This window comes from Leopardus geoffroyi, chromosome A2 (genome assembly GCF_018350155.1).
Source record: "Leopardus geoffroyi isolate Oge1 chromosome A2, O.geoffroyi_Oge1_pat1.0, whole genome shotgun sequence".
NCBI classification, from domain to species: domain Eukaryota; kingdom Metazoa; phylum Chordata; class Mammalia; order Carnivora; family Felidae; genus Leopardus; species Leopardus geoffroyi.
In genome coordinates this window covers 53,816,404-53,828,747 of record NC_059331.1, presented here as the reverse complement: position 1 = coordinate 53,828,747, position 12,344 = coordinate 53,816,404, and the positions used below count along the sequence as shown (strand labels likewise).

Genomic DNA, 12,344 nt, shown 5'->3' with positions numbered 1-12,344 from the left:
GGAGGCAAAAACCTCTTTCACCTTGGCCGCAGCAACTTCTTACTCAACACGTCTCCGGAGGCAAGGGAAACAAAAGCAAAAATGAACTACAGGGACCTCATCAAAATAAAAAGCTTCTGCACAGCAAAGGAAACAATCAGCAAAATCAAAAAGGCAACCAATAGAATGGGAGAAGATATTTGCAAATGACATGTCAGATAAAGGGTTAGTCCAAAATCTATAAAGGACTTATCAAACTCAACACCCAAAAAACAAATGATCCAGTGAAAAATGGGCAAGAGACATGAATAGACACTTCTCCAAAGAAGACATCCAAATGGCCAACTGACACATGAAAAATGCTCAACATCACTCATCATCAGGGAAATACAGACCAAAGCCACAATGAGATACCACCTCACACCTGTCAGAATGGCTAACATTAACAACTCAGGCAACAACAGATGTTGGCAAGCATACAGAGAAAGAGATCTCTTTTGCACTGCTGGTGGGAATGCAAACTGGTGCAGCCACTCCAGAAAACAGTATGGGGTTCCTCAAAAAATTAAAAATAGAACTACCCTACGACCCAGCAAATGCACTACTAGGTATTTATCCAAGGGATACAGGTGTGCTGTTTCGAAGGGGCACATGCACCCCAATGTTTATAGCAGCACTATCAACAACAGCCAAAGTATGGAAAGAGCCCAAATGTCCATCGATGGATGAATGGATAAAGAAGATGTGGTATATATATACACAATGGAGTATTACTCAGCAATCAGAAAGAATGAAATCTTGCTATTTGCAATCACGTGGTGGAACTAGAGGGTACTATGCTAAGCGAAATTAGTCAGTCAGAGAAAGACAAATATCATGACTTCACTCATATGAGGACTTTAAGACACAGAACAGATGAACACAAGGGAAGGGAAGCAAAAGTAATATAAAAACAGGGAGGGGGACAAAACAAGAGACTCTTAAATATGGAGAACAAACAGAGGGTTACAGGAGGGGTTGTGGGAGGGGGGATGGGCGAAATGGGTAAGCGGCATTAAGGAATATACTCCTGAAATCATTGTTGCACTATATGCTAACTAATTTGCATGTAAAATAAAAAAATTAAAAAAGAAAAAGAATCTGTGGTATATCCTTCCTTAAATTTAAAAAATATATTTATATCCACCCACCTCCAGATAAACCATAACATACTATGCAGACTCCCCTTTACTCTGCTGTCTTCACTTAGGAATACATCTCTGTGATCCCTCATTCTCAGCTCAGCTCCACAGCACTTTATTATACGAATGTAGTACAGTTTAATGACTGGTCCCCTCCTAATGGGTATCTGGATTGTTTCCAGTCTTTTAATGTAAGAAAAAGCACTGCAGTGAATAGCCTTGTGCTATTTCTTTTCATATATTTGCCAGTGTATCTTTTAAATAAATTCCTAGAAATGGAATTGCTGGGTTAAAAGTAAATGCATATACTGGGACAACTGGATATCCATGGGCACAACATTGAAGCTGGAACTCTACCTTACATCAGACACAAAAATTAACTCAAAATGGATCAGAGACCTAAATTTAAGAGCTGAAATTGTAAAACTCAGAAGAAAATACGGGGGGAAATCTGCATAAGCTTGGATTTGGCAATGGTTTCCTAAATATGCTACCAAAACCAGAGGCAATGAAAGGAAAAAAAAAAAAAGATAAACTGGATTTCATGAATATTAAAAACTTTTACCACTTCACACTGAGATGGCTACCATAAACAAAATAAAACACCAAAAAATCAAAAGCCAAAAAACAGGAAGTAGAGACATTAGAAATTTTGTGCATTGCTGGTGGGAATGTGACATGGGGTAGGTGTTAAGAAAAACAGTCTGACATTACCTAAAAAAATTAAAATACAATTATCATATGACCCAGCAAGTTCACTCCTAGGTATGTACCTAGGAGAAATGAAAATATATGTCCACACAAACACTTGTATATGAATGTTCACAGTGGCACTACTCACAACAGCCCTAAAGTGGGAACAACCCAAATGTCCATCTCTGGATGTATGGATAAACAAAACATGATATATCCATAAAATGGAATATTATTCAGGATGAAGTTCTGATGCATACTACACAGGGATGAATCTTGAAAACATCTTAAGTAAAAGACACAAAAGGTTTCAAAATGTATGATTCCACTTACATAAATATCTAGAACGGGCAACCTCACAGACACAGAAAACATATTAAGGTTACCAGTGGTTAGGGGGAGAGGAGGACTGGGGGAAAAAGCAAATGTATATAGAGGCGCCTGGGTGACTGAGTTAGTCGAGCATCTGACTTTTGATCTCGGCTTAGGTCATGACCTCGCGGTTGGTGAGTTCCAGCCGTTCTTGGGCTTTGCGCTGACAGTGCAGAGCCTGCTTGGAATTCTTTCTCCTTCTCTCTCCGGCCCTCCACCACTTGTTCTCTCTCTCTCAAAATAAATAAACTTAAAAAAAAAAAAAGCAAATGTATATATAATTTTGTTAGGCATTGCCAAATTCCCCTTGTAATAGCTGGACCACCTGCGTTCCCATCAGCAATGCGTGAGAATATTTCTCAGGGCCTTACCAAGGAGAATATTGTCAAACTTTCGGATTTTTGCCAATCTGACTGCTGAAATGGTACCTTACCACAGTTTTAATTTGTGTTTTTTTCTTACAATGAAATGTTTTTAAAAACCCTAATTATGTTCTAATATGCCAGCATTGGTTATGTAATCACCATGAGACTTCCTTAAACAAATACACTAGGGTAAAAGATTTATATGTTAAAGAAGTCAAGGTAAGCAAGTAAGAACTATACACATTGGTTAATTTTTTTTTTTTTTTTTTTTTTAACGTTTATTTATTTATTTTTGGGACAGAGAGAGACAGAGCATGAATGGGGGAGGGTCAGAGAGAGAGGGAGACACAGAATCGGAAACAGGCTCCAGGCTCTGAGCCATCAGCCCAGAGCCCGATGCGGGGCTCGAACTCACGGACCGCGAGATCGTGACCTGGCTGAAGTCGGACGCTTAACCGACTGCGCCACCCAGGCGCCCCAATTGGTTAATGTTTTAACAAATTCATTAACATTATGGTTATTGTTATAAATTCTAATTCTAAAAATAAAAAATATAAAACTCATTTTGCATGCAGGTGATGAGGTACTTAATTACTAGTACTTTCCACATGCACAGTACCCTGTTAGTCAACGTTCAACAACAGAAAAGCGTAAATAACATTTCTGACAATTCCAGAAATTCGATAAAACACATTTTCACCAACCATAAGGACCCTTCCACCTTGATTAGAATTAGTCTAGTTGCTAGTTTTAGCAGTAAAATTGCCACTGTGCATGTTACCTCTTCTCTAGAGAATCTTCCTATATAATTTTCAAGAATTTCCTGTGTAATCTGAAGCATAAGATCAAAAATAAAAGAAAATAACTTGTCAAAAGAATTGAAAGATTTAAGTTTACCTTTCCACTTAGCAACGAGCTTAGGATCTGAAATTGTGAAGTTTGGACGGCTTCTAGACAGGATACCTTTTCCAAAATAACCCTTCCGGGAAAAGAGAAAACAAGTTAGTACACGTTTAATTACTAATTTTTTAACAGAGGAAAACAACTATTTGTTTTTTTTTTTAATATATGAAATTTACTGTCAAACTGGTTTCCATACAACACCCAGTGCTCATCCCAAAAGATGCCCTCTTCAATACCCATCACCCACCCTCCCCTCCCTCCCACCCCCCATCAGCCCTCAGTTTGTTCTCAGTTTTTAAGAGTCTCTTATGCTTTGGTTCTCTCCCACTCTAACCTCTCTCTCTTTTTTTTTTTTTTCCTTCCCCTCCCCCATGGGTTCCTGTTAAGTTTCTCAGGATCCACATAAGAGTGAAAACATATGGTATCTGTCTTTCTCTGTATGGTTTATTTCACTTAGAATCACACTCTCCAGTTCCATCCACGTTGCTACAAAGGGCCATATTTCATTCTTTCTCATTGCCACGTAGTACTCCATTGCATATACAAACCACAATTTCTTTATCCATTCAACAATAGCCAAATTATGGAAAACAACTATTTGAGTTAACAAGAGATTCATTCTACTTTTCATAGCTTTATATCTTCCCTCTAGTTACTTAAAAAAAAAAAAATGCCCCCATTAATGAATTGGCTATGGAGGGGAAAAAAAGCAAGCAAGCTACCAATCTCAACCCACACCTATCATTTATGGAAAACAGAAAAAACTAGAACTTGCCTTCATCTAAGAAGAGGTCCTCAACCAGAAGAGAGAACAGATAAGGAGCCAAGGACATGCTGAAGCCTCATCTGTCCATGACACAGAACAATATGCCACTTAGGTTGCCTCCGGGGATGGAATGGGAGCGAGTGAGGATTCTTACTTTTTACTCATTATGTTTCTGTAAACTGCTGGACATTTTTATGAACACGCAAGCCTTTTATAATGGAAAGACAAGAAAGGTCAATGCGTTGAAATATGGGTTCATGGGTGGGGGAGTTATCCTCATTAACATATGGCTTTGGGACACCTGATTCGAATTGTGCTGTTCCCATACTACACTGCACCAAACGGCAAGGAAAGAATATGGCTCAATTATAGTTTGCTTTGGGAATGGATGGGGAGAAGCAACAGGGACAGCTGGCTCAGGGCTGTGAGGAAGGAGCCACACCAAAGCAGCTGGCACTTACTTTCCCATACAGCTGCTCGATATCTTCTGCGTTTCTCACAATTACATTGTTGTTTATCATTTCAGCAGTGAATATTTTGAAGTCTTTCTTAGGCCCACCATCCTGACCAAAAGGGATCGGCAAAGGAGATTCATAACTCTCATACACTCTTCTTTTCCGCTTTGGGGCGTGGAAAACTGCTTCCGCCATTTCTCAAGGGTAGCTGTTTTTTAAAGAGTATAACAAGGAGAAAGAAACAGCCAATCAATAACTATATTGATCAAAAATGGGAGTGCATCTCTAGGCTCAGAAAATGTTGTAGTCTGTCGGAAAAATAAATATATGCAACGCAGGGAACTAAAAGAAAGGGTAATGAGAACAAATCCCAATCACGTAGAGTATCTCAATTCCCACAACCATGCCCAAGAAGCCAGTGGCAATATTTCTAATTATAGTGGACAAGACTGAGGCCTAGTGACATGCCCAAAGTTACAATGCCATGCAAAAGTCTGATAGCAAGCATGATAGGATTCCCGCCTTTTAGGATTACTCCCATTCTTTCACTCAGGCAACAGACAATTTACTGAGTACCTACCAGCGGCTCCCAATAATCAGAGGTGCTAGGGGTATAAAGATAAAACCAAAAGAGACACTGTCCTCAAAGGATTAAATCTAAGTCAGCATTTTGTTTTTCAAAAAAGGACCTTAAAATCCATTCTAAACATTAGGTCAATCATCTCCCAATTTTTAAGGTAAATTAATAAATAATAACAATGACAGAAACAGTTATCATTTAAGGGTCTATCATGCACCAAGAGCAGGAACCCTAAAGCCAGAGTAGCAGCTGTGTGATGTGGGGCAAAAGTTACTTAATCTCTCCATGCTTTGGCTTCCTTGCTTGCAAAATAAGGCTAAAAACAGACTCTATCTTGGAGTTAAGACCCATAAAGGTCCTAGAAGAGTACCTGATACATAATGAGCACTGTGGGTATATTTGCTTTAATTATTATTATGGGGTGAGTACTACCAACTCCGTTCTACAGATGAGGAAAACAGGTTCAGGTTACAAAGATTATGTAAAAGGCCCCTTCAGATGATCCCAGGTCTGTGGAATTCTAAAGCCTATGCTCTTCTCTCTGGGTTCTGCTGCGAGCACAGGCTGCATCTGTCTCCCTTTGTCTGAAGGCTCACTATTTCTCAAGGTTAGGAGCTAAAGGGTTCCGGAGAATGATGGAATTGCTTGCTGTGCACTGAATACTCTGAGGAAGTAAAGGAAGCCAAAGTGAGTACCTCTCCCTTCCAGGCCTTATACTCAATTTGAAGAGACAAAACACACACAAAAGCAAATCGAAGGTAACACAACAAGCTGCAATTCAATAATGGCTAAAGGAAGGAAATGGAGTTGAGTGCTTTGGGTGATAAAGCAACAGAGCCACAGCAGATACATTTGACTTAGGAAAACTCAACCCCATGTAAGGAGGGAAAATGTAAACAGTGCAAGAGTTTGGGCACTCCACTCTCCCAACAGATGCCCCAGAACATGAGGGGAGACTTGAATCTTCTGCTCCCTCCATCCCGGGCCTGGGCTCGACTTAAGCTGAGAGCATATCTGGTGCTTAAAGATACACTGGAGCCAGATCACACGTTTCATCTACATGGATCCAAAGAACGAAGTAAAACTTCGTTAAGTGCCTCCTGCAGTTAACACCAGCATCCCACTGGGCAATACATGCGATCAAGCCTGAAATAGCCAATGATGGTGGCCAAATCTGAGGAAGGTAAGTGGTTTTATGGGTTTATGACCATTAAAAAGAAATTGCATGCCTTGTCCAATGTGTGATACCTTTACACATCCATCCTCTCAAAGAAACTGAGGAATTAGATGGGGACAAAGGAAAACACAGACCAAGGAAGAGTTATAGAGATTGATAAATTACAAAGATAACTATGAAAAATAAGAATCAGCAAGTTGGAAGCTTCATAAAATTGACCAAATATTCTAAGCAGCAAAATGCTAGAATAATTTAATTTTTAAATAGATCCCTCAATGGAATTACATACTGAACATGATACATATATACATTTTATCTATACACACACACATTATTGTAAAAGGCAAAAGATTTATACTATCTGAAGAGAAACCAGAGCATATGCACACATTATTGTAAAGCATTCATAACAAAACAATGTGTATCGCATGTTGATGCACAATTAAGAGATTTTCTTCCAAGAGCATTTTATCTAAATTTTCACTTGCTGACTTATCCCTCAATCCAAGCCAACTATAGTATTGAGTATTCAACAGAAGCAGCAGCAATTTATTCTAAAACTTAATGCTTTTTTGAGGCAGGATGTTGGAATCTAGTGAGAAACTTTCAAGAGATATCCAGGAACAATTTGGACTTTTATGAGATTTTTCACTTTTATAACTTCTAGGTAGTATTCAACTTGTACAGGCTACATTTAGAATTTTTGAAAAAGAGGAAATGTTAAATGGCTAACTGCAAGAACTTCCAATTAAATTCCCTTGAACAAGTGAAAATGAAGTTATATTTGAATTTGCCTGGGTTGGAATCTTCCCTCCGATTGCTGCTATACTTTTTTTTTTTTTAATTTTTTTTAATGTTTATTTATTTTTGAGACAGAGAGAGACAGAGCATGAATGGGGGAGGGGCAGACAGAGAGGGAGACACAGAATTGGAAGCAGGCTCCAGGCTCTGAGCCATCAGCCCAGAGCCTGACGCGGGGCTCGAACTCACGAACCGTGAGATCGTGACCTGAGCTGAAGTCGGACGCTCAACCAACTGAGCCACTCAGGCGCCCCGCTGCTATACTCTTAAAAAGCAAGAAGGAGCTAGGACACTTGGTGGCAAAAACCCTGTACTCCAACCCAAGTGTGTGTAACAGAAAGTTTCCTGCCACAAAACATGCCGTTTTTCACAAAACCTCAGTCTGTGATCTGGTGTCACTTCTGCCCACGTGGCAGCATGCACATCAAGAAGCTGGCTCATCGTAGGCCTCCTATATATGCAAACCTGCCATTATTATCATGTGAACTTGCATAACCCACTTAAGCTCTCTGAGACCTGTTTCTTCATCTTTAAATTGAACAGGACTGGAAAACGGTCTGGAAATCACTCAAATGTTAAACACAGAATAACCATATGATCGGGGCACCTGGATGGTTCAGTTGGTTAAGCATCCGACTCTTTGGCTCAGGTCATGATCTCATGGTTTGTAAGATCAAGCCCTGAATCGGGCTTTGCACTGACAGAGTGGAGCCTGCTTAGGATTCTCTGTCTTCCTTTCTGTCTGCACTTGCTCTCTCTCAAAATAAACAAAGAAACAAAAAACCCCACAAAGAATAACCATGTGATCCAGCAATTCCACTCCTTGTACAGATATAAGAAAACTGAAAACATTTTCATGCAAAAATCTGTACCCAAATGTTTACAGCAGTGTGATTCATAATAGCCAAAAAGTGGAAACAACCCAAATGTCCATCTACAGATGAATGGATCAACAAAATGGGGTGTGCCCATATGTAATGGATTACCAGCAATAAAGGAATGAGGTGCTAATACATGCTACAGTGTATATGAAGCTTGAAAGCATTATGCTAAGTGAAAGCAGTCACAAAAGACCACATATTGTATAAGACCACTAATATGAAATGTCCATAATAGCAAATCCAGAGACCCCAAATGGACTAGTGGTTGCCTGGTCCTGAGGGAAGGGAGAAATGGGGTTATAGGTACAGGTTTATTTTGAGGGTGTTGAAAAGGTTTTAAAACTAAATTGCAGTGATGGTGATGGCTTCCCAACTCTGTGAATGTACTAAAATCACTGAACTGTACATTTTACAAGGGTGAGTTTTATGATGTGAATGATCTCTCAAAATTAAATAGAAGAAACCAAATGATCTCCAGTTTCATAGTTTTGTGAAAGAGTTTTCTTGTGCTGAATTTGAAAGACAAAGCAGGGGAGAAAGGAATTCACTATTCTCCATATCTGCAACAGGTATTTAAGAAATGTTTCTGTAGTGCCATTATAGAAGCACAACATAATGTAAGATGTGGCATGTGAATAAAACTAGAAGAGGTGATCATCATCAGTAGGTACAACACACCAGGCAGTCTATGCCATTGCTATACACACGGGTACTACTATTCTTATTTCACAGACAGGGAAATTGAGGCTTAAAGAGGGCCAGTTACCCAAGCCCTATCGTATGGAGACATAGCATTGCAAGAAGACTAGCCTAAAGGAGGACCCACGTCTAAAGCACACACAGATACAGAGGAATGACTGGGCCAGTTGTCAAGGGGTTTGGAATGCAAAGGCTGGTTCAGACTTGGGAGTCAATGCAGACTCTTAAGCAGGGAATGATAGCTGAAGAGAGATTAATTAACCTTGTATACAACAGTGGCTCTCAAGTTTGGTTGCCCTTAGAATCACCTGGGGAAATCTTAAAACTCCTAATGCTCAGAACTTACCTGCAACTCTATCAGAAATTCTGGGGTGGGACCCAGGTGAGTTCAACATGTAGCCAAAGCTGCCAACCACTGGTGATAGGATAGCCTATTCAAACTCAATCCCAACATTTCCTTAACATAAGTACTATTACTATTCCCGTTGTTCAGAGGAGGAAAGGGACTCAGGGGCTGAGTGCTACCCCCTGTAAGGGATTTGTTGCTTTTCCTTTACCAAACCTGGGCATAGTGTTAAGTATATTTACTATCAAAAGCAGGGCTTGTTCCTTATTCTTCCCTTGAGCAGACACACACTGTTTAGATGTTCAGTAAATGTTTATTCCAAATAAAACAAAACACAGCAAAACAAAAATGGGGGAGGTAGCTCCATTTAACTTTCCAACCCCCTTGGAACACTCTGCCAAACAAGCCTGGTTAAAACCTCCCACCCAGTAAAGCTCACCTCCCAATTAAAAAATGTTTGAAGCTCCAACGGTGTACCTCCTGGGCTTAAGGGAGGCAAGGATGAAAGGGACAAGGCAAACAATCCAGTCCCTGGGGAGCTTTCAAGTTAGGACCTGAGACTAAGCCACATAAACAAAAGATAACCCTTTGAAGGCAGTTGTGAGGATAAGGTGGGTAATTGCGTGAAAAAGGCCAAGGCGCCTCATACTGGGCCTGTCGTGTGCAAAATGCTAGTCAGATGGAGGCTGCAACTGCAGTAAATGATGGCACACAAGTCAGAAAGTGTTCAGGGCCCACCAAATTCATAACTCCCTGTCTTAACTTATCCCTTTGCGGATTTCCTTGAGTGCCCCCGGCGCCCCAAGAACCGCATTAGCTGCTGAGGCTCCCCTCGGGCAGAGACGGTGTCCGATGCACCTCGACGTCCCCAGCCCCCAGCACCGAACGTGGCGTCGTGTTCTTCGGAAAGAACGAAGAAGAGAAGCATGAACGGCTACAGGTGCTCGGACAAGGGGAGAGGGGCTAATTCCGGCGGAACCGGGAAGCCTGGCTCCCCATATCGGTCCATTCTAGTCTGGCTGTGGGACCCCGGGGAAAGTCTCTACACTCCCCGCTCCAGCTCCTGAGGACTTTCGAAGAAGCCAACGTCTCTCACAGCAGAGCCCCCTCACAGGGAGCAGCCGCCGCGACGCTTAGCGTCACGAGCCGTAGCTCGCCACGGGCCCCGGAGCCTTACCTTTCAGAGCCCCACGCGCCCCTCGTTACCTCGGCAACACCAGCCGGAGGGCTGACACCGCCGCCGTCAAGCAGTACGGTCGCAAAACCGTGCGAATGCGCAGCCGCAGAGTCCGCGGGAGCGCCCGCGGGGGTCTTTGCCTCGAGCGCCTGCGCACAACGTGAAGGAGGGTTTTCTGTGCTTGCTGCTCGCTCTTTGGTGCGTGTGAGCGAGTTGTTTGTATTACCCTTCCCAGGATCGTACGGACTGCTTCCTACACAGATGGTGTTTTCGTTTAATCCTCACGACAGTCTCGCAAGATTCATTTTACAAATGAGGTCCGAAGTTATTTGTCCGATGTCGCATAGCCAGGAGGTAGTGGAGCCCAAGCTTTAACCCAGGCATGAAGACTTAGAATCTGTCGGCGGGCGGGCGGGCGGGGGGGGGGGGGGGGGGGTAGGGTGGTGAGGGGGTAGGGATAGGCACTTGAGGCGACAAGACTTTACTGTTTGACCTGGCCCTGACGCTGACCTCCGCTTTCTCAGTGTGTATGTATAAGCTGCAGCATGCCCGGAACTTGTAAGCAAGCGGCCTCTCACAGACACCTGACTCAAAGTCTCTGTGTGCACTGGTTGCCCTGTGCAGTGTGAAGGACGACAGCCAGGAGTCAGACCTGCCTTTGAATGCCCACCTCCTCCCTGGTCTTGAGTGACTTTACTTTTCTAAGACTCCGGTACCTCTATTGAAAAGTGGGCCGTCAGAATTATGCTGGATGAGCAAAGCAAAATGTGTTGGGAGGTGTAAAAATTTCTCCTGACCTGGTTATTTTAAAGGACTTCTAGTAAGGAGTCCAATATATGCCTTCCCAAATACGAATCCCAGGGTCCCCAGCACACATACCACACATGCTGGGCAGGTGGGGAAGGTGGGTGACAGGGAAGGGTGGCAAATAATGACAGAGATTCATGGAGCTAGGGTGTGATGGGCTTTGAAATCTGGGACTTTTCCCCAACTTTCTCTTGTCTCCAGGCCTTCACACACACACACACACACACACACACACACACACACACACACACACACACAAACTTGCCTTGGCCTAGAACATCCTTCTCCCCTCTGTTTGCAGCAGTAATTCCTTAGTAATTAGGCCTCACCTCAAATATCTCTTCCTCCAGGAGACTTCCTTTTGACTCCCCGAGCTGAATTGGATGACTTTCTTCTATGTTCCTGCAATATTCTGATGGACACAGTGTTGTCCCTGTTTCCTGGTCCTCCTTAAGCAGAGGCTTTCAGGGGATGGTCTACCTGCACAGGCCTTAATTGCTCTGCTAAGAGTTCAGACTTAAGATAAATCAAAATCAGAATAGCTTCCTGGTTAGAGTGTTGCAAAAAGGGAGAACTTCAGCAAGGTTCATCAAACAGTGGTATCACAGGATGAATTGGCAGGGAAGAGACAGCTGGCAGAAAGCTCTAATATTGTACTACCAGAACTTGCCAGTTTAGGAAATATTGGTTTTAGAATGAGATAGGCTTTTTTTATAAGTTTATTTATTTATTTTTCGAGAGAGAGTGGAAGTGTGGGAGGGGCAGAGGGAGAGGGAGAGAGAGAATCCCAAGGAGGCTGCACGCTGTCAGCACAGAGCCCGATGAAGGTCTCACACTCATGAACCATGAGATCATGACCTGAGCCAAAATCAAGAGTCAGACACTTAACGGCCTGAGCTACCCAGGTGCCCCTAGAATGAGAGAAGAAAGGGAACCTGGAGGTTGTCCAGTTCAATTTCCTTATTTAACTGATAAGAAAAAAGGTTCAGAGGCACTGTGAGTTGCCAAAGGTGGCAGAGCATGTCTTAGGTGGCACCAACACTGCAGCCACATCTCCTGAACCTCTCAGCACAGAACTCGAGACACGAGAGGGCAGTGCATTGACAAAACACAGCTTTAACTCTGAAATACAAAAATAGCCAACAACAAGTGTTGGTGGGAG

At 42.4% G+C, this 12,344-nt stretch overlaps 1 protein-coding gene across 2 annotated transcripts in view; it reads right to left on the bottom strand.

Moving 5' to 3' along the window:
* Positions 1 to 10,475, bottom strand: part of TSEN2 (tRNA splicing endonuclease subunit 2) — a 49,966-nt gene extending 39,491 nt beyond the window's left edge. The window contains exons 1-4 of one of the 2 annotated variants that reach the window (XM_045493838.1): positions 10,376 to 10,406; positions 9,381 to 9,488; positions 4,721 to 4,922; positions 3,488 to 3,569 (exon numbers count right to left, since the gene is read on the bottom strand). In XM_045493838.1, the coding sequence (XP_045349794.1) occupies positions 3,488 to 3,569; positions 4,721 to 4,909 (271 nt within the window). In that variant the 5' untranslated portion in view covers positions 4,910 to 4,922; positions 9,381 to 9,488; positions 10,376 to 10,406. Of the gene's footprint in view, positions 1 to 3,487; positions 3,570 to 4,720; positions 4,923 to 9,380; positions 9,489 to 10,375 lie in introns of both variants that reach the window. The other variant, XM_045493837.1, reaches the window with a different exon arrangement.
* Positions 10,476 to 12,344: the final 1,869 nt, after the last annotated feature.